We start from the raw sequence: 27651 nt of genomic DNA, 5'->3' as shown, positions 1-27651 counted from the left end.
TCAAACTCACTGTTTTCTTCCTCTCCACATTTAAGTAGCTCCAGCATCTAATTACATGGTGGCTATGAGCATGGTAACTGAAGCCAGGAATGGGAATGGAAAAGAACTGCCTTTTTTTTTTTTTTTTTCCCAAGAAGTAAGAAGATCCTAAGCATGATATATTGTGAATCATGGACATTAGAGCTGGAAAACTCCCTCTAGGTCACATTCAGTCAATCTCTCAGGGGATAATACAGGATATTTTTATGTATCTAAAGTAGGCTCTCTTTTAAAAATCTGTATCCATGAAGTTCTTTCCTCTCTATTCAGATAGACATTTATCAGTTGATTGTAACGTATATAACTATGATCTTATATTTTTTCTCACATGTCTACTTTAAAATATAAGCAAGTTTTAAAAGAGATTGGCAGGTACCTGTAACACTAAATGTGAAGATTTTTATGTTATCTACTACACGTCTTATGCTTTGGATGTTCTTTCTTACATTAAACCTGACTGATCACTTACTTAGTTTCCTCTGATTAACACTCTTAGTTGTACTTTAACCTGCTGCCTAAACAATTAATCCCCATCCACTAGACATTTGCAAGCTGATGTAACAGTTCTTCCCTTTTTCAACAGCACAAAGCTGTTGAAAGCTGTTATAAGCACAAAGCTTCTTTTTGTTCTAAGCTCAAAGCTTATTTTTATTGATCTTCTGTAGCCTTCTTCCTACTTACCAAAATGTTTAGGAAGAGATATGCAAGATGTCAGACTAGATGCAGTAAATCCATGCTGTATCATTTTATCTCCATTGTCTAAAATGTGGGGTATTTGTATATAATTCAGTTTCATTGGCGTGTCTACAGGGCATGAGAAATGAATTAATCCTTCTGTCAAACTTCAACAGTAGCAAATAAAACTAAAATGATCTGTCCCTTTTTTTCCCCCAAGATTGCCTGAAGAATCCCTCTGTTGCTGATCCAGTATTTTTTTTTCAGTGGATCATGCTGAATGTGTTATCTTTACTGATTGGAAAAATGTTTGCTTCAAGTAATTTGTCTAGAATTGTTAAAGTCTAATCATCACTCTGAGTCCTAACATATCATCATCCTCAGTATAGTTTTTGTAAGGTAATTGTTGCCTTTTTTTTTTTTTTTTAAATGACAGATGGATTCATTCAGTGTAATTCATATGCAAACATTTAGTTTTATAGTGAATTTCCACATTTTAATGCAAAAAAGTTAAAGGTCTGGTGCTGTTACTTTTCTGTAGGCAAGTTACACATCTTTGGATTTCTTCTGTTTGTGCCAAGCCCATATTCAAGCTATATCAGTTCTATCTGATCCTACACATGTAACCAAGAGGACTAAATTAAGATTTTGGTTTTCCTGGGATTTATTTAATGCAGTTTAAAATGATGAAACATTTCCAAAACCTGCTCAACCCACATAAATTTGGTGCAGGTTTCCCTCTGTTTTCTGGCTGGCAGCATGCAGCATTTCAGTAGTAGTCTCAGAGAAGCTGTGTGGTTTCTGCAGCAGGGACGAGACCTCAGAGAAAGGGTTGAGGCACAGAAGTGGACAGGACCAATTATAGTGGTCATAAGTGAGAAAATCCCTTCTTTTTGGTCAGAGTCTTTGGCCTAAATGCCACATTAAAAATGCAGGTCAAAAAACTTAGAATGATGAAATGTTCTTTTCAAAAGTTATTGTGAACTTAAAAGTAGAAACAGATGAAAACACAAGTTCCTTGTATTTATATCAGCTGGTTTAAGAGACTAACAGTGACAAAAGAGAAGAACTGTCTGCATTCTCAAAGGAAGAATTTAAAAGATACTAATATTAATAATAATGATAACATCTATCATTTTTTTACCGATCCGTATGAATAAATCCGTGCGTTGCATTACCATTTTACCATTTTACAGGGGAGCTGACAGAAGAACAAAATGCAAAGTGCTTTTCTGAAGGTCATCCAACAAGCTAGTGGCTAACCTGGGAAAAGCGTACAGGTGCTCTGAATCTCTGGTTTCATAGTTTGTTCAATACTAGTTGATGAATTTGGCTATACTTCTAAAATGCTTTTTGAAAGCACTTTAAATGTGTACTGTTGTACAAAAATATAATGGAAGTATTCATGGATACTCATCTCTTTTGAAAGGGGACTCGATTTCTTCTTAGTCTTCACTGAATCCCTCCTGCTTGTAGACAGTCCTGATATATTATTTAAGCCACCTACCTACCGACTGACCTCCCAAACTCACACAACTTTGTCAGCATCCAAGTCTCTGTGTCAGCTGTCAGCATTTCAAAAGAGACTGTTGCTTTTTAGTTTTTGCATTTCTGAAAATGAAGAGAAATCAGAGTTGACAAAGAAGTTATATGCACATTTTTCCTATGTCTTTTCAAAAAGAGAGGGAAGCATAAATGAACAGAATGTATTCATTAAAATTCCACAGATGGGAAATATTATCTTTGGGCCCTTTGATGAAACCAGCACACTCTGTGCTATAACAAGACCTACTTGAATTATTAAATTCAGCACACATGCGCTGTCTTGTGGAACCTCACCTGTTTATTTACCCCGTGGAACATCCTTCCTATAACCTTCTGCACTGGGAAATACATATGCTAAACTGGCGCCTTTCTCAGTCAGTTGGACTGGCTTCTAGCCAGGTCTATGGTAATACTGTGGAGGAAGAGGGTTAGAAAGAGGTTTTTAAACATCTTGTTTAAGAAACCATCAACAAAACTATGTGTGTGCAAAATGGAAACTGGTGGTTGGTTTTATTTTCCAGTTATTTTTCAGTAATGGGTAGGCGGTAGAGATTGTGCCTCACAGATGCATTCTTTCTGCAAGTGACCCTGCTATTCATGTAAGATATTTCATAGAATCGTAGAATATCCAAGTTGGAAGGGACCCACAAGGATCATTGAGTCCAAGTCCAGGGTCCCCAAACACACCCTACCCCGCCCCCCCCCCCCCCAATAAAATAATATCAGATCATATGTCTTAGAGCATTGTCCAAACACTTCAAACACTTCTTATGTTTCTGTGAGTGCTACTGGGGGCAAACACACATGATACGTACAGGTTTGACTGAAACAAAGCTGAAAAGACATTGGGCATTTCAAAAGTCTGTTCTTCATTCCTGTTTTTTAAATCTCCCTTTCTAGCCTGTAAATGAAATTGTGTTTAATGAAGTCCTATTGTGCTCCTCCTGGCCATTTTCTTTATTCTCAGAGTCACTGTTGCTGAAATATTGGCAATGATTTCTTGTCAACATTCTTCCAAATAAAATCTAATCACAGCATTTTTATTTAAGACAATAAGAATAATAAACCTCGCATGTTTAAAATAATTTTTCATTCTTTGCAAACAGACAAAACAGAAAATGGCAAGTCAAATATTGTCCACATATTCCTTTAGATTTTAAGTACCCATATTTGGGTCTGGATTTAGGCCTAATTTTAAATCCCTCATAGGCTGAAAATGCTTAGGAAAGAAGTCCAGCCAAATCCCTTTATAGGTGATGAACAGGGTTGTCCAAATCTCTGATAATACCCATCTCTTCCTTGTTTCATTTTACAGAGAGCCAAAGCCTAGGGGCCAACTTAAGTTAGAGGGCCTACAAATAAATGGTGGAGATAAATGGACTGAAACTTGTTGTAGTCAAGGAACTTATTGAAATGAACCATAAACTCCTCCACAGGGACTGAAGGAATAGCAAAGTCCTGCAGTCTAAATGAAGGGTTGAAGCTCTCTCAACATTTCTTCACTTAGTGGGACATTCAAGAAAAGCACAGAATGGGGCAAGGATAAAGAAAAGACGTGGAGACTAGCTGGCACCTTGAGATCTTTATGCCTTGCCACAACTGTTATGTTCTTTTATGGACCTTAGTCAAAAACAATGCTTTCCTGGAGTCTTTTTTTTTTGTTGTTTTGTTTTGGTAGTTCTGGGATTGAACCTACATCTCCTTCTGTTCTTTTCCATTAATTTTGTACTTTTTTCCCTCCAACTCATCATCAGATAGATTTCCTTTTCAACAACAAAAACTATTCAAAGCTATCTAGGATTCCCACATAGCAATAGTGTTTCCTACTACCATTTATTAATATCTGGCTAAAAACAGCTTCAATTTCTGCCTGACTGGGCATAGTGATTAAGTTATGCATACTCTGAATATCAGAAGTTGTGACCATTATTTGGGTATATCTTAAGCTGATGGATATCAAGTACATATTAATGAAAATAACTTTAACTTCACAATGTCCCTTAATAGCATGCAAATTAATATTGTATATAATAGCAATGCAAATATAAATGCAAATTTAATAGTAATGTGGTTGACCTGCTGTTTTATTAATACTGGTGGAATAGGTGAACTGAGTCTGTGGTGTTCTTTATCACCCAAACATTATTATGAGGGTATCTGTTTTTACATCATTAACGCTTCAGTCTTAAAATTGTTGGAACATTGTTTAATATTGATTCAAGGCAGTAAAGGTCATTGCAATGGAGGAAAAAAAAGTTGTCAGAACAAACAATAGCTGTTTGCTTCATTGGGTTTACTCATTGGGAATGATAGCTTACTTCAATGAGCAAATAAAATCTGAATGGTGAAATACCGTACAATCATGATGGAAACATTATAGAAATAATTCTCCAGTCATAAATATTTTTCTGTAGATTTAGTTTCACCACTGAAGTCAGATGTGGAAAAAGATCACCCTTAGCATTGAAATTGAGCCCTTTGAAGGTGCTTGCTTTAGAAAGGTTGATGTTTTCCAAAGATGAGAATTGTGTCTGTGAAATTTATGAGCATTCTTAAGAGATTTGGAAGGGAGGTGATTAGCGTTAGTGAAGTCTCCATATGAATTGGAAACATACAGCATGAAAAGTCACCAAACTCATTCTTCCCCCCCTTACCTTACTTTTGCCTGAAAAAGAACAATAAGTATGCATGAAAATCAACATTGAATAGTGAAGTATTGTTATTATTTTTAATGCATTATGATACTGCAAGAAGCAAAAAATAATAGGATTCTTTTTATGTTCCACAAACTAGAAGAAGCATTGTTGAGCAATTAACAAAAATAATGATATTTAATAAAACAAATTCAAGTCATATATCCCTGATTTGCCTTTGGAAATCAGAGCCAGCAGTATACCTATGAGTATAGGTCAGCATTCAACAGCTAGAAAGAAGGGCCCCATTCTCTGGCAAGCACCTGTTGGACGATGTACACTCTGAGCTAGCTTAAAGGGCTTCCTGTGGAGTCAGAGCACTGAATGCTCGTGCTTGGCCTTCAGTGTCCTCCTTCAAGGTCCTGTTGTACTCCAGAATCATTATAACCTACTGACCTGGCCAGGCAGTTGAAGAACCATTCACCACTCAGCAGCTGGACCAGTTAAATGAGAACATACTTCTAGTCCACTCAGCAACTGATGCTTGAAATGGGCAAAAGCATCCTCACAGTGAGGGGTGAAAAGCAATTTTGGCTCACCGTGATGCTCATAAGCATAACTAGAATGATTCAGCACACTACCAATCAATGACCCAGTGTTTCTGTTTGTTATTTTTTAGCAAAGACTACAGGACACATGTAATTTACTTATCGTCTCATTTACCAGAGACATGTTTAAGTAAGAGTGATCCCATCTGATGTGTCAATATACAGGCTCTTTCTGAAGTCCATGGGTCATTTCTTAGATTTTTGTGAGTTTTGTTTGTTTGCTTTTTGAGTTCCATCATTTCTTGATGGCTTGATTCATTAAGCCAGGAGCTTTTTTTGGTTGTTTGTTTGTTTTTGTTCTTTTTTGTTGTTCTTTATTCTCTATTCTCAACTCACCTATTCTTATTGTTCACTCTTAATAAATCCTTAATTGCAATGTGAAAGCAATTTTTTTTTTTCTTCTGTCAGGGCTCAAACTAGTCCACCATATATTGACCCTTATTTCTTATATCAGTTTTCAGTTTTTGCTTGTCATGTCATCCACTCCTTCCTGCTTTTTTTTGTTGTTGTTGTTTTGTTTTGTTCTATTTTGTTGTTACTGTTTTGATTATTTTTGTGTGTATGTTTCTCATTGCCACACTTTGATCTCTGTTTTTATATATACTGCCTTAGATTGAACACAAACCACACATTCTTTATTACAAAGCAAACTTCTCTTTCTAGTTCTTTGTCTGGCAACTATCTGGTCAAGTTATTTAGAGGTCTACAGGTCACAGTGGCAACATAAATCATGGGGAAGAAGATCTTTCTACATGATTTTAAAATATTAGGAAAAATCTTTTGTGAGCCATCTGAAGTTGTAAAGACCTTGTGAGTGACTGGAGCTAAGGAATTGTGGGCATCTCCTTTTGCAGCATGTTTGACAGGTGTGCATATCATGGTCTTACTGGTATTAGTTACATCAGCTATCCCTACACTATCAGCAGTGGCTTTTTCAGAAGCCTCAGTGAAGGTCTTTTCTGTCAACTTTGTTAGGTTCCATTGACTTAGAGTAGGGTGACTGGATCCTGGTCTGCAGGCTTGCACAGTGTATTGTGCTCTGGGGTGTTTTTGCAATGTACAACATTAGAAATATAGATGCCCTCCATTATCAGTTCTCACAGGCACAGGCTAAAACAGTGAGATCCTGAGAAATATGCCACCTAATTATTTATTTAATTAAACAATGAAGAACTTCTATAATGGAGAACTCATAGCAGATGTTGATAGTTGCCATAAGACCAAAGAAAGTCTGCAAAAGACATGGAACATATAGTACAGAGAAGGATGGAGAGGTAGGGGAATTTTTAAATACACTGTAAACTGAACACATGATGGATGCTGTTAGTGATTGGACTCGTGTGCTTGTTTCTTCATGAAAGATGTATGTCATAAGATGATAAGCAATAAGAGAATGGATTAAATGTATATGAAGGAGAGATCTCTTGAATTTGGGTTGCTGAATAATTAGACTACTGTGAACTATTTGGTCATTAAAGAAGTCTCACAGTTTATGTAGCACACTATTGTATTTGAAGAAACTTGTCTGAAAAAAAAATGTTGTAGAACTGAATTTTCTTGATAGTTAAAGTGGAAGGAAAATTAGAAACAGACTCTGGAACAATCAGCTGGTGGGTGGACCACAGCAATAACGTTTGGGATTTTTGGAGGCCATGTCTGTACGCAAAACTAACCAAAGCCAAGGCATGGGTCTCAGAACTGTCCTGTGATTGTCTTTATTTTCTGAAAGTTAAATTGTTCAGTAGCATGGTTATTTATCATATTTTATTATGTTTTGAAGAAAGAAACCTGGACATTGTTTGGACAGGAATGTTGAGGAGGTCTAGAAAAAGTAACAACAGGTTACTTTTGAGTAACGTCAAAAGCAGGGAAGCAGGGAAGAAAATATTAGCAATATGGTCCTAAATCATTCCATATCACTTGACCTTAAACATGGTGAACAAATCCTGAGCCTTTTTTTCTCTACTGGAGTAGGAATAGCCTGAGGTATCTCCAGGGCCAGAAGCCCCTGGAAGGTGATTACAGTAAAATAAAGTGGCTAGTGGGTTTGGGGAAAAGCATATCTGGAGGAACCAACCAACACTTGGGAAACAATTTGATGTTAAAAGCAGCAGCTGATCCTCAACTAGTAAAGCTGATGTAACTAAAACAAATACTTATTTCTTATGGGAGATGAGGATTTGACCTCCAATGTTTTTATGTTCTCCTTATTGTCTTAAAGTTCACTCCCTCACCTTCTTCTGCAAGCATTGTAATTAAAAACTATACATATTTGGAAAATGTTCCTGTAGACCTTACTCATCAGAACAATTTGTCCTGACTTCAATGGGATCTTACTCACAGTTCATGTAAGAACTGGAGTGAATGTGGGCTTTGAAACAGTTCTGTATCTCTCTAATCTTGTTTTGTCAAATGTTGTTTGATGAAGCTTAGAAGTTACTTTAGCAGTTATACATGGGAAGAAAACATTTTAAAGAGAAGACTGACTGTTCCCTTTTGGCTGTGATTTATCAGCATACTAAAATATGCGTGTTTGTGAAACGGAATCTTTTCATCCACTGCCCTCTAATTTGCCGTCTTTTGTTGCATCTGTGTATTTGCCTTCTTGATAACTCCTGTTATGAGTATTTTTGAAAGCCTGTAAAAAAAAAATCAGTACTTTTAAGCCAAGAATTTACATAAAAAACAAAACTGTTGTATAAAAGCCTGTTTTAAATAGATAATAGCAAAGTAATGAGTCAGGGAACAGTTACTTAAGTAGCTAGAGGCTTGTTATCTAACATTAGAAGAAACTCATTTGGGAAGATAATTGATTTTGTACTCATATAACACTTCAGATATAAATTCTGAATCTTAATAATAACAAATATATATTCTTTATCACTTACAATACTGTTTAAGCTTTTAATTACAACAGCATATACATTGGCTTCTGCTTTTTAGCAGTCTTTGATGACATTTGCACCTGTGTGCCCAAGGTGAAGAACTGAGGGGCTGTACTATAGAAGCCATATCCATGAATCTGCATCTAGAAAACCTATATGAATCCCCACTAGAACATACTGCATATGTTGAACCATGATTTAAATCCCATAGAAGCAAATGTAAAGGAATCAATGAGCAGAGAGAATTTCTGTAGATTATATCACTTTCTGCATTACCATGCAAACCTCTTTGAAAGTTCCTCAACCTCTGGACCAGCAGTTTCCTTGAATCAAATGTCTGTATCATGGAGACAGAAACTGATCTTATATTTGTGTGTGTGTAGCTTTGCACACTTGCCTGCCATTCCTTGCTCTGCAGATAGCTAAGTTTACCAGAAGTTCCACAGCTGTTTAGAAAACAATAGATAAAACTGGGGATAAAATAAAGATGGTTCTGCACAGCATCCAGACAGCAGTGATTCTGTCTACTGTAAGAATGCTAGGCAGAGCTGCAGTTAGAAGCAATCCACTGAAAGTAAAAAAGTACATCTTAGTTTTTAGTTTTCCTGAGCAATTTATCAAAGATTAAAAAAAAAAAAAAAAAAAAAAAAAAAAAAAAAAAGGAGGAAAAAACAAAACTCTTTGGAATTTAGAATGTAACTTTCAATGACAGGCATATAGCTAATAGCAAATATCAATTTTAACTGAATATTAAAATCCCAGCTGTGAGAAATAGGGTTTCTTTGCTACATTAAAAAAACTAGTTACTATTTTTGACTATATTATTTACTGCTGAAGCAACACATCTAGGTATTCAAGTATATATGTCTGCCTTAAAATGTAAATACCATGAAAAATAATAGACATGAGCATAAATAAGCATAAAGTTAGCCTCAATTCTTTGCTGGAACTGACCTTAAAGACTACGGAGTGAAATAACACAAAAAAAACTGTTAGAACTCATGAATGGGTACATATATAGATAAAAGTATATCTAAAACTACTCACTAATCCAAAGAACTGCTATAGTAGCTCACAATTTAAATAGTGGGTAGACTAAATATTTCAGGTCAGTAATGAGTATGAAAATTATTTATTTACAGAATATTTAGGATATTTATAAATATACTTTCAAACTTTCAAAAGGGGGTAAAAGGCTCAGAAAAGGCATCTTTTGAAAAAGACATTGTTTTTTCCTTCACCTGAGAATTTTTAATTTTTGTCAAGAATAACAAATCAAAACAAGTTATTGCTTTTATTATTGCTTTCTTCTAGTAGTGGAAGATATTTTACATGTCTGGACTGTGAAGCTAGAAGAGGGTGCTAAAATGAAGGGAATGTTTTATATTTTTAATCCAAGAAAAGATTTTGTGTCCAGTTTATTTGTCCACTCATGGGTATGTCATGTCATCTGTGATCCTGAGAAGTCTTTCTCCTGGCTTCCAGGTACTGTTCCATAAAGGTGTTCCTGTGTACTAGTGCTGACACAATTTTTTGTAGGTTTATAGCTGTTGCAGAGGACAGGATTTCTTCTGGTGCTGAGCATATGGGACATGATTTTGTTTGCAGTAAGCAAACTGGATTTCATCACTTACCTATAACTCAAGGCCAGATTCTTGCTTTAAATGTTCAAATGGTTTACCAGTGCTATCCTGATCTACTTCATTGGTCATACATAAAGAGCCTTCTTTAACATTTGCAGACTGTAGTTAAGGGAAGAATGCATCTCCTGGTTTTCACAATTAATTTTTTTTTTTTTCCTCCTTTGTTTTTCCAATGTTTTATTCCTTTCTTTTTTTTAGGTTGGTTGTTACTTGAAGACCCCTAAATATCCAATTTGGTTGGTGTGCAGTGAAAGCCACTTCAGTGTGCTTTTTTGTTTGGAAAAGGATTTACTAGGTGACTGGAAAACAGAACGGAGATTTGATCTATATTATTATGATGGCTTGGCCAACCAGGAAGAGGAAATACGGTTAACAGTTGGTACGTACAACACAGTAATTCCGCATTTCACCTCTTATGGTGGCAACAGTATCACATTAAAAAGAAGAATCCAATAGTACAAACAAAGTTGAGAAAGTTTATAATGGTCTCAGACATTAAAAATGATCTGTGGGCCTGCTTTCTACTTTGTATAATTATTTTTGATGATTAATTTGAAATTGGAGTTCATGATATAAGTTTGAGGACAAGCTCTTGAAAGGGTTAAAAGTGAGCATATTCTCACTTACACAGATTACTAAATCTTTCAGTGACACTGGTTTCCAAGGAGCAGATTGTGATCTGACCTGTTCATACTTCCAAAGCTATAAAGCATATTTAACTACTCCCATTCTCTCTCACATGTTTCCACATAGAATCACATGTTTTGTACAGGCAGAAAGTGCAAGTCTCCTGTTCCTGAACCCTACATACATGTGGTAAATTGAGAAGAGAAGGTGAGGAAGCAAGAAATCCTTACTCCCAAACCAAGCTTCTTCAGAAGATGGCAGTAATTTGCCAACAAAGACCTGCCTGTAAGCATACCTAGGAACATAAATATGCAACAGATCTGACTTGTTAAACTCATTCTTTCAGGAAACCATGCCAAATTATGTGGCTCCTTTTACAGAAATGTTTCTTGAACTGGAAGACAAATGGACAAGCAGTATTCTGATGCTTAGAAGCTCCTACTCATTTCCATATTAAGATATTCTTGACCACTAAATTCATATTTGCTAATAATATCCTCCTTATCTTTTGTTTTCTTTCCTCTAATACATTTCTACAATCTAATGGAATTCCTTCTCTATCTTAAGGAGCCACTCTACTGTAGTCCTCTCTTTAAAAATAAGCTGTCGGTGTTCCTTGTTTGCATCTACATTCTGATTCTTGGACAGGATGAATTATACATGGCCGTTGTATGTTCTAATTAAGACCATGTGGCAAAGTTGCTAGTCTAATGGGAGTGTTGGAGGCCTTTTGCCATCTCACAAGATTTAGTCATTAATTTAGTCTAATGATTTAGTCTTTCTCCCTGTTATTTATCCTCTTATTTTAATTAAATTCCATGACATTCTATGGCAGTGATCACATTATATATTATCTCAACAAATTGTTCAGCCTCCACAAAATATAGTTGCCAACTGGTTCCCACACAGTGTGTTCCAGATACAAGAAGATTTATTTATTGGTACAATCTGTTTTAATAAATAAATAAATAAAAATCACTATATCTTCACTTGGAAACAATATATTTGAAATATGAACACAGTACGATCAAAACAATAATAATTACCAAAAAAAAACCATCACCTTTGTCATAGGCTCATAGTTTTTTGAAGCATGCCTTTTAAGGTGAGCTTATTCCATGATTTATTTGGCAATTATATATTGTCAATATGAGAGAAGTGATCTTGTCGGTAGTTTGTGCTTTGGAGACGTCTGTAGTCTTACTAGTGTCTGATGATTCAAGAGAATTGCTACGTACTCATGACTAAGTAAAGAGGGAGTCTTCCCCTGAGGTAGGGGGATTCTTTGCTAGTGACATAGATGATACAGTTCACCATAGGACTGGAGAGGTTGAGACACAGTCATTGTATTCTGTTGTATTGTATAACCTGTGGTCATTTTCTGTCTTTTGCTCATTAATAAATCAGGGATATTTCTGAAATCCAGTTGTACTCATCACTCTGAGATCCCTGGATGAGAAAGTGCTTAGAGTCTTTATATATTTTTCTCTTCATTATTCAACCTGTTGTGGCTTAACTGTGTATTTCTACTCAAAGATTAAACTTGCATTGAGAGGTAGCTATCTTTTTGTTGTGGCTACAGCCTCTTTCAGGGATGTGTCCTGGTAAATCTTTTGTTATCTGTGACATTCTGCAAAAGGCTGTAAAATGCAAATAGTTTATTCATTCCAGGGAAATGCTTTCTTAGTTCTTGCTTACTTCTTGATTACTGTACAGTAATCCTTTGTTAGGTCTGGAGAAAAACTGAAATTACTTATTTCTTAAATGTGTCATTGATCATAAATCTAAAATGTGCATATAGTACCAGGTAGAAATATCACAATACCAAGTATGAGTGGTATTTCCATCATGGAAATGTCAGCAATGCCATGACAATTAGGCAGAGGGGTAGTATGAAGTCCTGACTGATGCACAGCTGCATCTCACTGGTGCTGGTTAGCAAGGTCATTTGCTTTTCACTGACAACAAGGGGAATTCCTCAAAGTGTAGATATTGTTTAGAATTATGAATATAACAATCAAGGTAACATTTCAAGAAATCTTGAAGAAATTACTTTAGGTGATTAAAATCAAAAACAAAGAGCAGAATTAGATTTTGGTAAGTTTTGGTAAGAATTAGATTTTGGTAAGCAATGGCTGCTTTGTATTAAATAACCCTCAAAACTATGTGGGATTGAGACTTTGCCCCATTTCTTGTACTCATAACCATTTGCCAAAATGTAGACAAGAAATGTGAAGTTCCATTCTAAAATAGGCAACATCTGCTGGTGAGTTCAAGATGCTCTCCTTAATAAAAGATCAACAGTCCTTTCCCTTCTGGCAGAAACTTCTAATAGGCAGAGAAGGAAAACTAGCCAGTGTATCTAAGTTCATCACTTTCTGCATTTTGCTCATGTGCTTTTGTGTTTAAGGACTCAGTGGAGATTCTGGGATGTTTACAGGTCACACAGCACATTTGTATGCTCTGCTTGGAGAAATACTACTCTTTTCTAATATATACAGTTAATGCCTACCTATGTTAACATATACAATATGTTGTCTCCAAGTGAAGATATAATGAATTTTTGTACAATCTGCTCTAATAAATCCTCTCATATCTCATTGGAGCATACCTTGAACTCACTGTACTTTCAAAGGTATTCTCAAAATGCTGCTGAATAAGTGCTAAGAAAAATATAAATGGATTTCTCCAAAGATTCTTCCAGAGACATAGCCACCATTTTCAGCCCTTCAACTAGATCATCAGACAAGGGATATTTAGGTACTCTCTCTGACATGTAAAAGCTGGATATATGTGAGACTGGCAGAAGTGAATATAAGAGAATATAAGAGCAATTGCCTCCCATTCTGTCTACATTGGTCTCTCTTAATCAGATGCATATCCTGCACCTTGCCTTGGCATTGCTAGTTGCTCACAACCTTCCCATGGGCTGGATGGCAGATAGAAGAGAAAAAAAGAAAAAAAAAAAAGAAAAAAAGAAAAAAGAAAAAAAGAACCCTAGTTTGCTGCTAGTTTAAAATGTTTTACTCCAAAACAGGAAACAGCTGAGTTCACTGACATCCAAGCTAGTTGCAGGATGTTTTCTCCCTGGGAAATTCAGCAGTTACTTTCACTGTTGACAGATCCTGTGTCTGAGACACTGACCTCTCTGTTTTCCCTGGAACAGTGCAATTGTCCTCCATCCCAAAGGAATGCTCAGAACCTGTAGTAGTTCTTTTATATCCAACACAACGCTGTCTACATAGAATCGTAGAATGGTATGGGTTGGAAGGGACCTTAAAGTCCATCCAGTCCCAACCCCCTGCCATGGTCAGGGATACCTCCCACCAGATCAGGCTGCCCAAAGCCCCATCCAGCCTGGCCTTGAACACCTCCAGGGATGGGGCAGCCACAGCTCCTCTGGGCATCATGTTCCAGTGCTTCACCACCCTCTGAGTGAAGAAAGTTGTCCTTATATTTAATCTAAATATACCTTCTTTCAGTTTAAAGCCATTCCCCCTTGTCCTATCACTAAACCCCCGTACCAAGTCCCTCCCCAACTCTCCAGCAGCTGCCTTCCTCACCCTGTTGCCCATGCTACTTTTGATGCAGCCCAGGATGCGGTAGTCCATAGTCTTTTCTCACTTTTTCAACAGTCAAGGAACAGTCTTCCTTTCAAGGATGAAGAAATCTTAACCGAACTCGGGATTTCTTATTCAAGTGAAGGACTTCTGCTGTCCTTAGTATTTATTTAAAGAAAAATGCTTTCTTAGTAATTATGGCCTTGACTGCAAAATAAAATCCTATTGACAGCTCTTTCCTACAGCATGTTCTTTCATCTTCTAGTCCATGTTTTCTTTGAGACCATCTCTATATTGATGAACTAGCTGGGGTCAAATCATGGGTCTGAACACTGTCCCATGATTATCCTTACCATTAAGTAGTCAGCACAGTTCTGGGCAAGTTTCTGGGCCAGACCAACAAGCAAAATCTGGGGACCGTTCCCAACAGTGAGTCTCCATTCAGTTACCCCCTTTCAGCCTTTACACCACCATCACAAGAACAGGCAACAGACCATGAGCTAAAAGTCTGTGTCACATCTATGCGTGGGCTTCCTAGAAGCCACTGCAGTGCAGAAATAGAGTTATACCCCAGTCACTAATCATGTATGCTATGTCTCTGCAGACACAACTCAGATGTTCACTGAAGATAAAGAAAATGATCTTACTCCTCCACTTGAACACTGCATTAGAACAAAGTAAGTGAAAACTACATTTTTTCATAGATATTTTCATTCATTGATATAAATAATATATGTAAGGCTGGAGTGTGGTTAAAAAGGAAATATTGCAGCAGTCAGTCTTGCCAAATTACTGATTAAAAGTTAGAAAATATCACTTTTTCTGTGTTATTGTAGTTAGCGTCAAACTGTCTAAGACATTCATTTGACTCTTAGAGGAACCTTCATTTAATCTCCAAGTAATGACTGAACCAAAGGTAGTTTGAGAACTCAAGTTGATTTCAATAGATCAAAACTTGTTTTCCTAAAAGTGATTGGTTCGTATTGTAGAGATATAATGAGAAAAGGAGAAAATATCTTCCATCTTCATCCATCTTTTCTGAAAAATATAATTGCACGGGGGCACGTGGGTACTTTTTTGATGCATGAAGCTGTGTGTAATGGCCTTAGTTCTCTCAGACCATCCATTTGTCTATGGCAGTCTTTCTCAAAATCACAAATTGGAGTGCTTTTGAAGTCATTTTTGGACTGTTCTTAGGTCATATTTTCTTTTTAAATTCACAGCCACTCATGTTAGGAATTTCATGACCATTTTAAGGTCTATATGATATTAAATGATGGATTTTTAAAGATTTGTCTAAGTCATACTAAAGAACTTTTTCAGTTTACTGAGATATAAAAGAAGCAAAATAGGGAACTTTCACTGGGTAAAAGTACCAGCTTTATATCAACTCCATCAGCAGGACTTTGAAAGTTGTTATCTGAGTATCTTCCGAGCAAGAAGTAAAAGCCTCATTGTTAATCCTCATAAAAGCCAAGCAGCTTCAGATTTCTTTAGTAATTTCCCTCCTGTCCTTGGCACATTTTTTCTGTAAAATATATAAATAAAATAATAATAATAAAAAACAAACAGCAAAACAAATAAGGATAGTGACTGCCAAACAGCATGTTCATGAAGGGCTGCCAATATAAAGTTACAGAAAAGTAAAAAAGGCATCCTGCGACATGACAGCTGTGACATTAGTTCAGGCTCCATACACATTGATTTAATTGATTGCTCTCTTCAGGTGAAACATAAGCATTACTAAAATGATAATACATAGCCTCAGAAGCTGACACATTGGGGTGAATAATGCGTGCAACTATTTAAAGTTACTCTTAGAACATTCCTGGCATTGCATCAAAGTTACACACAGTTTTGGTAATGGTGATATTTGTTTATTTTAAATTCCCTGCTTTAATCTGTTAGAGAAGTAAATTACCAGCAAATTCCAGTGTCAGTTAATTTTGTTTGTACCATTCCTAGGACTGCCTGATTTACCCTGATCAGTCTTTCTCCTTCTTTTCAGTACTCTCCACTTGCTTTTTGTTTTTCATGTTATGTCTTTTTGTTTTAAGAACTTTTCTTCCAACTATGAAACAGTATATAAGGAAAAGTAAAAACAAATCAAACCAACCAACATTTTAACAAATTGACAGAGAGAAAAGAAATGTTTTCTATCATATGACTATGGAAAATAACGATAAAATATTTATATTAAAGCAAGCAAAGCAAACATACAGAGCCATTATTCCTTCTGGCCAAGCAGTCACAATGAAGCTCATTTTCAAACCTATCTCATCAGAAAATGTAGGATAATTTCTCAGTGTGGAGAATTTCACAGCCTGTACAATCAGAACTGAAATTAACCATTGTTTCCAAATTTTGACTGGAATTTTTCCTTTCTTTCACCACTTAGTTTGGTTTCAATCCCTGAAAATGGATTGTTTACCCCATACCTGAACACCACCATCCCGTAGTGCATTGATTTATATGCCTAACATCTGTCTGCTGTTTGTTCTCTTATCCTCTCCGAATGGAAGAACTGCATATTTAAAAGATTGTTTCTGTATTTTTTTTTTTTTCATTATTATTATTATCAGAGGAGAAGAGTTGTTTTGCTTCTCCAGAAGGAGGAGGCTCATGTTTTTGTTCCCTATCGTACACAATGTTGGAAAAGAGATTTGAGTTTAAAGCAGGTAACACTTCACATGGCTAAAACAAATAGTCACCAACGGGTATTGCTTCAACCTGCTAAAGAGTCAGTGCTAGTAAATGCACTTTTATTGTGGTTTTCATCCCTAGACATCTGTGGAAGTAGACAGATTCTGACCAAGAGATGTCTGGAATGTACATCCCTGGGTTGTTTGGGAGATGCCATGCAGATGTCTGATTCCGTTCTCTCCCGAATACTCTTATATCACAGTCACGATCCTCAGCAGCTGTCTGCACTGGCGGAAATAACATCTGTTAGCTCTGCCCAAGGGGAGTAAAACTTTGATCTGATATTATAATCCAAATCCAGCAACGCATTTTGTTAACCCTCTAGTGACAGCTTTCTTTTGTGGTACACGTAGTTGATTTGCATTCCTTCAAAGTGAGACATTTGATAGCAATTTGCTAGAGAAGAAGAAAGCATGAGCATTTCATCATGAATTATTGGTATGCTCTAAAACAGTGCCAAATGATTAGTACAGGAGATATTCTCTGAATGTTATTCCAGGCTGAGCATTGTTCAGGGTTTGAACCAGTTCCTCTTACATTCAATGGAAGTATTCCCGTTAACTTCCATGACCCTTGGATGAGGTTGTACTTGAACCAAATTAGTGTTGTTTTCACATTGCTAATCTGATAAATTATAATTGAATCAGCAGCTAGAATGTGGGTTCCATTTGAATTACGTTCTAGCAGGACAGTTTGGGGAAATGATGGCACTGCATTGTCTGGTTCGTTTTGTTTCTGTCTATAAAGAAATGACTTGTTCAGCACCTGTGAATGAGCATTATTTGATACCTTTTCTTTTGAAGATTCAATAGATGAAAAAGTTTCAAAGTCATCTCCAAATGAGCAAACTGGCAAGGGCTGTTTTTCAGTTCACAAGCAGCCCAAGAAAAATAGTTGGAAAATAAATACAGGAGATAAGGCTTGTTATGAAAGTTACCTTGAATCCTGCTTCAGAATATGTTTTGCTGTTTAAACTCTTTATTGAAAGCCTGTTTTAAAAATGGCCAGTTCCTCCCTGCATAGAGATTAGCAATATCTTAAGCCATAACAGCAAAAATGGTATCAGGACATGTTAATCTTTTCGCAGAGTGCAGTGTGTCCTCAGAACAGGTTTCATTCAGTGTCATTTGGCCCCTGCAAATTCCTCTCCAAGCTTTAAGCATCCTGGTGAGATGGAAGGTGGTGCCTTGGAAAGACTGTACACAAAGATAAAGGATGATTTTGTGGCATTACCAGAAAAATACAATTGGGACAGAAGGTGGCAATTGTACTTCCCACTTTTTATTTTATTTTTTTCCTGGGGAAAAGGTGATATTTGGAACCTCTGGCAGAGACAACTCTCTACTGTCAAATGCCAGACTGTGTCAATTATTCCCAATCTTAAGACGTGAGGCATCACTATTGCCTATTATTACTAAATCCATTTTGCATTTTTTTCATCCCCTCAGCTAGATCAAACTAAGGAAGGAAAATTTTCACAGCAGTCCAATTTTCAGCGTCAGGTTACTTGCAGTTTCACTGAGGTTGATTGTGGACTAAAAAAAATCCCTCAGGTGGTCACTTTCTTTGAGACCTTGAGATGAATACTGCATGGATCCAGCTCTTGGTTTTGTTTTACACTTAATTGACTTGATAAATGAAAGGACTGAGCTGTCATACCCTTGCTGACATATCCTTTCCTCTGTGACAAAAAGAATGTGGCTTGCAGACTGTCAAGTCATTGTTGTCCCCACCCCCTCACCCATGTCTTACCACTGTGATCCTGCTCTCTGAAACAGATTTTTTAACCAGATCTATACATTGGACACTGTGAATGCAGTAGTTTAGTTCTCACATATAGACCATGAATTTGTAAATATAAGAAGTGTCAAGGGTGCTATTCATGTAGTAACTCACTTCAACTTAGTGCTGTCATTGGAGACACTTATCCTGGTTTCACTCGTGCACCTCTTGGTTCACCCCTTTGTCTTCTGCCCTGCTTTGAAGACACATTGTTGTGGTTTAACCCGGCTGGCAGCTAAACACCACACAGCCGTTTGCTCACCCTCCCCCCTCCCTCTCTGGGATGGGGGAGAGAAATGGGAAAGTGAAGCCTGTGGGTTGAGATAAAGACAGTTTATTAAGATAGAAAATAATAATGATAATAATAATATGTACAAACAAGTGATGCACAATGCAATTGCTCACCACCCGCTGACTGATGCCCAGTCCAACCCCGAGCAGCAGGCCCCCCACCCCGGCTAGCCACCCCTATATATTGTTCAGCATGACGTCAGATGGTATGGAATACCCCTTTGGCCACTTTGGGTCAGCTGTCCTGGGTCTGTCCCCTCCCAGCTCTTGCTGCACCCCCAGCCTGCCCGCTGGCAGGACAGAGTGAGAAGCTGAAAAGTCTTGGCTTAGTATAAGCAGTGCTCTGCAGCAAAACATCAGCATGTTATCAGCACTCTTCTCATCCTAATCCAAAACATAGCACCCTACCAGCTACTAGAAGGGAAAATAACTGTCCTAACTGAAACCAGGACACACATTTGGTGACAAATGAAGGATTGGTACCTTGTTAGCACTCACAGTGTTGGTCACATTCCTGGAGTGGGCAGCTGGGCAGTAGTGGCCAATACAAAGCCAGTAATTTAAAAAATTGAAGATTTTTGTGCGTACGCTTGTGGACTCATTTAAAAACTTCGTTCACAGTATACAGCTTTAGTATTATTCTGATGAAATGATGAGATGGAGAAAAAGCAAAGCATCCCCATATTAAAATCAAAACAGTACCACTAGAGCAAACTACAGAATACTTTGAAGGACCAAGGACAGGAGCAATGGTAGCTGATAAATGAAATTATCTTGTCTTGGGATTTTACAGTCACACAGCTCCTAATCAGAAGCCTGGCTGAATAGGAATGTGCAAATTGCCTCATAACAGCTTAGAGACTGATCATTCTGGTTATACGTGGTCAATTCTTGTACCCAGTCTTGGGGACTGCCTAAAGTCTTTGCAAAACCAAGGTTCTAGTTCTGAATCAGATGTTGCTGAGGACTCTTTATTGCCTAGAAGAGAAGGAGAGTGATCTCCAAACCTGGGCACCTAAAATTAGGGGACACATTTCCCTTTCTTTCCCTTGGAGATGTGAGTCCAAGTGGAGAAGATATGAATCCCCAAGTTAATCCACCCCAAACTTTCTAAGGTTGGGTGGGTGGTTGAGAGGTGTTGGCTTACCTTTCCAATGCCCTAATTAACTTACAGATGTAAAATATTGCTTTTATTCCTAGGTGGCAAGGAGCTGTTATTGACTGGAACGGCACAGAACCAATCTTGTGACTGACCTGACCCACACTTTATATGTAAAGAGAAAAAAAGGAAATGACGGAACTAGCACATTCCTATTCCCACCAATACAGGAAATAGGACAAGAGTTGTGCCGTTTATGATGAGGAAGAATGACATGGTGTGTGCCGGCTGGAAGAGTTTCACCTCATTCATCTCATGCTTCGGATATTTTGCTTATAATATAAACAACACTTACATAAATTCTTTGTGACTGACTTTAACATACAGTTTCTGAGCATAGATTGAATTTCCCATACCAAATGATGGTTACAGATGAAGCAGTGAAGTTGTCAATGTTCCCTTGAGGTCCCTTTCTGGATCCACTCTGTATCCTGCAATTGTTTCCAAAAATCAGATGAAAGAAGCTGAACCCATTTCTGTCACTGTACCTGCCTCCACTGTGTTGCCTAGTTCTTCACCTACAGCACTCCAGTGCAAAGTATAAAATGTCATCCAAGAAATATATATATTCACCTTGTTACCTTATACTAGTAAGTCTCATTTTGCACTGAATGTATTTGTGACTACAGGGACTTTTCAGATAAAGCCAGACCTACACAAGGTTCTTGTGTTATAAAATTTGCAGTAAAGCTTGTGGTTTTCTGTTAACAGAACATACAATTATGTTCCTTATTCTGGGTGCAATTCTGTGGTGCACAGTGCCTCACACTGATGTAGTACATTTCCTTTCTGGACAGGAGAAAGATGTTTAAATATCCTTACTTTTATATCAGTGTAACTGCTTATAGTCTAGGTTTTATTTACACCAAAGTGCTAGATAAGGTTTGTGGTTTGCTTCTTCATTATTACAAGAAAACAGATATGCTCTTAGGTTTGAAATTTAAAGAGTACCTATCTGTGATAGATACTGTTTTTCATGATTAAATAAAGTGCATGTGTGAAAATGGTGTACTGTGGAGATGTACCATGAGGTACCAAAAGAACAATTTGTATTATGAAATGAATTCTTTATTTTGGCAACAATTTACTGAAACTGGAACAAGTTACTGAAGTGAAGACTAGAAAAAATACTTTGAAAAAAATATTTGCTAGCAGAAAAGCTGTAGATAAATGGTATTCCTGGAATTATTTGTCTCTCTTAAAAGTAAGTATTTCATGAGAGCTTAATACAAGACTTTTACTTGCTAATATTTATCATGGCACCTTCTTCCTATTCAATATGAGAACTTTGAGTCCAGATAAATTAGTTGCTATTTTCAAAATCAATTTCCAACAAAAATTAAATGTCCTACTGTGTAGCCTAGAGATATAAAACAGTCTGTGCAAATACAAATTTCAGGGAATTAGCACTTGAGATAGATTTGGAAACCGACTTGAATATAAACCGTAATATACTATCAGAAAAGTTTATTCAGTGAATGTACATCTGTCTCCCCCTTTGCTTCCCATTTACATCAAGGCACCTATATGCACTAAAGCATATCAGAGTTGCAGTTATTTCAATTTTATTTGATTCAGTGTAATGTAATTTGTTTGCTTTATATCAGATAGGCAAACTTCCTTCTTTACACTTTGTGAGATGAAGATCTCCCATTCAGCCTCAAAGCCATAGACAGCATCAGATTCCTGACTCAGAGCCCGTTCCTGACTGTCCTACAGGAAAATTACATTACCCCCTTCATCTCAGTGTATTTAAGTATATGTTTGTACTGTCAGCTGTAGGTGGTCTCGAAACTGCCTTTAGGATGCATTCATCTAAACTTCAAGCACACCAGTTCCTTGGTAAGACATTGCCCCAGTGAGCTTCAGTATTTCTGGGAGTCGGAGATCCCAAATATTCAAGGATCCCAGATCCAGACTTTTCAGTAATAAGGCTTGGAAAATCACAGACATCATGGTGGCTGAGTGTGGTGTCAATCAGTCTACCAGCCTGTGTTAAATCTTTGCTCCTTTTGATTTTTATTTATTTATTTTTTTTTATGAACTACACTCTACACTTTGTTTTATGGTGCGAATATAGCCTGATTTTCCAGCTGCCTCACAGGACAGCTATAACGTAAAATAAGATTTTTCACGGAATGCATTTCGACAGAAAATAGTGTAGAGATTAAAATTCCTTTCTGTATTTTTCAATCTATTAAACCTACACAGTTTGCTTTAAAGCACTGCTTTAAACTATGTCAGTTTGGAGATGACCTTCCACTCCCAGATGGAAGAGCAGTGAACATAAGTGGTTCCCTGGGAAGAAAGGGAGCTGCCTTGTTACAACCCTGATTTCATCTGACTAAAGTATGGATGTCTCCAGTGCAGATGTGCTTGGAGGAGCTGTTTTTTCTGGGCTACCTTTAGACTTGAAGCAGATAGTAAGGTGTGATTTATGTTCGCTTTTGGGCAAGAAGAATTATGCTCCAGACTATAGGATTATAAACTGAGTATAGCTGGAGCCCAAGGGGATTGCCTTGGATCAACTTCACCCTTAAAGATGTAAGGATTTTTCAGGACATAACAACGAGTTCAAGATTAATGAATAGGCATGGAAATGGATTTTATATATATATTTATTTCTTATTTTGAAGCATAAATGAAGATGAGAGGGAGCCCTGAATTTTGTTTCTCTTTTTAAAACAGGCTGCAAAGACTTTTGAGGCTTCTTCCTCACTGGTTATGGAGAATATTTTTTGTTGAATATTAATTTATATTCCAGCAGAATCCCAGTGAGCCAAATCTTTCATATTCACTATCTGTAATTAAGTTCCCATATATTTGTTATGCAAAGTCCACTGTCTGCCATCTGTTTAAGATGGTCTAACTCACCTGTGCCCTCACTCACAAAGGCAGAAATAAAACACTTGGACCAAAACAACTGCGCTGTAGGGTAATTCCACCAAGCTTGAGCACAGCATTATTAAGTCCCTTCCACCATCTTTGCTCCTGGAGCCTAAAGGCAGTACCTGACTTCTCCAGGGCTCAATGACACTGCCCTTACTAGGCAAGAGAGATGGTTCTTGAGATTTACTAAGGCATCTTTCAGTAAAGAGGAAATGCGTAACCAAAATACTCATGTAGAGATACCTCTTCTGCAGGAACAAACAAACCAACCAACCCTAAAACTAAACAAAACAAAAAACCAACCAACCAAACCAAATAAACAAAAAGAAGGAAAAAGAAGAAGAAGAAGAAACCTGAGCATTGCCTCTCTCACTTTCTACATCAAGAAAAAGACTAATATATTTCAATTTGATAGGGAAACACAAGAGGTTATTTAAGATATCACCGAGCTTTTTCAATCCAATGATCAGGCAAGACAATAAAAAATGTCACATTGCAATGCAAAAACCTTTGTACAGACCTGTGCAAATTCATATCCTGTTGTAGCAGTTTACATCTAGGTTTTTTAATTACTTTTTCCTTTTCATTGTTTTCCATTTTCTTTTTCATTGCCTGATGAACGTGACTTCCTGAAGCGAACAAAGCAACGAGTTGCTAATAGTACATTAAAAGACACTGGCACTTGGCCTCTATGTATATCTTAAATTCATTCTCTTTCCTTCTGTGGTATAAAAAATGCACCCTCTGCTGAAATGTGATGCCTTAGCTAATAACAGGGATGGCATATTGTATATGCAGAATGTCTAATAAGAAGTGCTATTTTGGTAAGGTGTCATATATATCGGATTTGTGCAAAATGTATATTTAATTTTGTCTTGTACAGAATGTCTCATACAAATAAAACATTTAAAGCAACGATAATAGTAACATCCCAGATTTCCTCTGCATTTTTTTAATAATTCATTTGCTAGTGGAAATTAATCTGAGAGATTAGATTATAAATGTTTCATGGGCCTCATCATGGCAGTGGAATAATAACAAGAAGTTAAGCTTACCCCTTTCTGAGCAGAACTGTAGCACAGTTGGTGCAGCAGGATGGCGTAACGCTTCCCGAGCTCACAGGATTCTCCCCTAGGCAGCTACTTAGTGCTTAAACCAACTAGTGTGAAGCTGGTGTAGAGCATGAGGTACTATCTGCCTCCATGAATACATCCACCATGTTCTGTTTGAAACCTACCTAATGCTGGGAGTGAAAACAGCAAAGATCTCATTACTCCTCGTGGTTTTTTATCATCTCAGTCTCAGATGAATCACATCATCCTGATCAAAATCAGGGGAGGTGTAGACAAGAAACAGTTGTTTGGGGAAGTTTGTGGCAGGGTGGGTATGTGCACACACTGAGTAGGTTTCTTGTAGGTCTACTTTAGAGCAGAAACAGTATTTTATTATTATGATCACATATTTATTATCATGAATGAATCTCTATTATCACCATGTTTTATTATTATTATTATTATTATTATTATTATTTTTCCCCCAGGTAGCGCAAAAACGATAACTTGAATCTGCTGGTTTTAGTTCTTCACTTTTCTGAGGCAGATTTCTTTTTGTTTTTGTTGTTAATATATCTATTGGAGTAATTTTTAATGACAGGAAATAGTCACTTTAGAAATCAGAGGAAAGCTGAAGAGCTTGGAAAAATGACACAGCCGTAAGCCAAGTTTAGTCAGAAGTGATAAGTGAGGGGCTCTAACGATTCAGTTGCTGCACCTTTTCTGGCTCTGATTGGGATCTTCTTTAAAATACAAGGGCCCCAAATCACCGATTGATTGAGAACTTGCTAGAGATAGTTTTTTTTTAAGGGAGTAAAATAGTTCTTCAGAGTGTCTGTATGATTTGGGGTATGGTTATGGAAACAATTTCACACAAAATATAGATATAAAAATTTGCTGGTAAGTCTGTGTAATTTTCCTGCCCTAGGGTAAGTTTACTATGGAGGAAACTGCCTTCAATTATTTCACATTTACCAGATATGGTATATGGACAACTATTGCAGAGTAGGTGCTCTAAACTAAACCCAGAACCCAAGTTTTTCTTTTAAGAATTTGCCTATTCAGCCCATCCTTATAGAAACTTAAATCTTAAAAATCAAGCACCAAAGCCTTTATGACTGATGTGCATTATCTTGTTTTACTGTTGATCTGTAAGATTATGGAGGAAATAGAGAGGTTTACTCATGGAAAGAAAACGACTGTTCCTGCTTGTCCGTATGATCCAGGGCCCAGTCTGCTGCATAAACTAAGGAAAATTCATTAAGAACACTTTGTATATACTAGCACTCTTCATTTATTTGTTTTCATTGGCTCATATATAATAAATCCAACATTAGCTCTGAAATAAGGAAATAGTTTCCCCGTAGCAGCTTTGTTTATAAAACTAGAGAAGGAAAAAGGGCATTTTCGATCAGGTATTTTGTTTGTCATTTTAACCAGGGTGGGAAGGGATTGTTGTTAGAGTGGAACACAACCTATTTTTGTGATGTTCCTCGTTAGCGATAGTTGTTGACTGTATCAACATTGAAGCAAGCATGGATTTTAAACTGAAGAACACCCTTAAGAATGTAAAGTGACTTTTTACTAAGATAAATATTTACCAGGAGCCCAAAATTTCAAGTTCCATCTGTTTTTTATTGTTGTTTTACTTAAAGGAATTATGTTAAATTACAGCAGTTTTAAACAGGCACATCTCAACATTTAAAGGCACTGCTTTTCTGTATTGCGAAGAATTGATGGCATTGAGATTTTTACTAGACTAAAAAACCTAAAGCACTGTTTCTTTGAGCTCCGGCTCTTGGCATCAAGGTGAATTTCAGCTCATGTGTGGTTTCCATGGCACCGCATACTATGCTGTTCAGCATGCTTTACATAGCAGATCCTTGGTCTACACAGATTAAGATATCTTATAACATCTCGTAGATCTGAATGCCTTGATTTTCAAGGCCCATTTGAGAAACATGAGATCATTTATGGAAAAAATAGAGTGTACTGAGTTAGCTGTAGACAGCCTGACAAGAGGCAGTCCTGTGCATGAACCAGATCCACACACACAGAACTAGTAAGTCAGGGAACAGGATCGTGACATTGATATGGCTCTGAAGATGAACACTTTCTATTGTGGAGGCAGCAAGGTGGAGATTCAACAAGGCTAATGGGCTCAGATGCAACACATTTAATTTCTGCAGCTGATGCATGTATTGCTTACTTGGAGATATTTGTAGCATGTTTTGGTTGCTTGATGTACCAGTGCCTGTGAAGGTAGTGGAAAGTGATGAGCATCCACAATCTCAAAACAAAGGTTTTGATGTGTCTGAAAGGGATCATCAAACCAAAACTTCCAACATTGCCAACTATTTTTGGCAATAGTCAAAAGGTGACTTCCTGCTTTAGGAAGTTTAGTCTCATCTGTGAATCTCAGGTGGTCCATCTAATCTGGTCAGAGGTGTCTACGGGGTAGATATCTCTCCTTGTAAGCTCGTGATCCAGGACTATTTTTACAGCAACTGGTGAAACATAGGCACTGTATGAGCATGAGTCACCCGACGTGTTTTAGGAGTCTACTGTAGGATGAAATTAATTGCATTTTTCACTTCCTTGACTGCTTCTGGCTGGATCTCCATGGTTTAAACTGGCTACGGAGGCTAGTATGACTAGGTCAAATGAATCCCACTGTGTGTAAATGATAAAGACAGAAAAGAAGAATGTGTTTACAGACCCATATAACTGACAAAACGTATGAATAAGATGAATGGTTAGAGATTCCTCCTGGCTGCTGCACTGTTCTTATCTCTGTCTTTTACTTTGCAGGTTTTATCTGTGAACTAGAGAAATATCTCTTTGTGAAAGAAATCGTAGGAGTTGGCAGCAGGAATTTGCCAGTATTTGGAGAATATATTTTGTATATCAAAGTTGAGACCTGGAAGGTGTCCTGGAACAGCACTAAGATTGTGTCACAATCATAAATCCTGATTTTTTTATTTTATTTTATTTATTTATTTATTTATTTATTAAAGCAAGATATCTGCACATTGTGTAGGTGTTCTCCTTATTTTATTTTATATTTATTTTATTTTATTTTATTTTTTATCATTATATTATCACTTGGCAAGGACTTCCCAAATTAATCTAAGAAGTATTCTGGGCATTTTTAAAAATACTCGAATGCACTGGAATTCAGTAAATATTTATTCATTGACAAAACAGTAGCAAAGAATGTGTAACAACAACAAATATATATATACTGTTTAGCTCCTATCTGTAAAATACACAAAGAATATGAGGTCAAAAGCTACATTCTGCAAACATACCTTTTGCTGAGATGTACTTGTTTGGTAAGTGCTGTGGATATAAGCCAAGGTCTCTAGACCTTGAATTCAGGATCATTATAGCATTGATAAATACATTTTCTGGCTAAGTGAAGGGAGTGGTCCACAGTCTCCACCTGTGCTGATCTTTGTGGCACAGTTCCCTGAGGATGTCCAAGTTTCCCCACAGTTATTTTCAAAGAGAAGTTAAAACCGCAACTGAAGATCACAGAGTTACTGAGCAGCCACGCA

At 37.0% G+C, this 27651-nt stretch overlaps 1 protein-coding gene across 1 annotated transcript in view; it reads left to right on the top strand.

The window, feature by feature from the left end:
* The window catches only part of MINDY4 (MINDY lysine 48 deubiquitinase 4), an 83551-nt gene extending 59585 nt beyond the window's left edge, over nt 1-23966 (top strand). The window contains exons 16-18 of the mRNA XM_035317609.1: nt 10227-10407; nt 14820-14892; nt 20192-23966. Coding sequence (XP_035173500.1) covers nt 10227-10407; nt 14820-14892; nt 20192-20240 — 303 coding nt within the window. The 3' untranslated portion in view covers nt 20241-23966. The remainder of the gene's footprint in view (nt 1-10226; nt 10408-14819; nt 14893-20191) is intronic.
* Nucleotides 23967-27651: the final 3685 nt, after the last annotated feature.

Source organism: Oxyura jamaicensis, chromosome 2 (genome assembly GCF_011077185.1).
Source record: "Oxyura jamaicensis isolate SHBP4307 breed ruddy duck chromosome 2, BPBGC_Ojam_1.0, whole genome shotgun sequence".
NCBI lineage: Eukaryota > Metazoa > Chordata > Aves > Anseriformes > Anatidae > Oxyura > Oxyura jamaicensis.
Note: the sequence above shows the minus strand (reverse complement) of the source record. Positions and strands in the feature narration are given on the sequence as shown.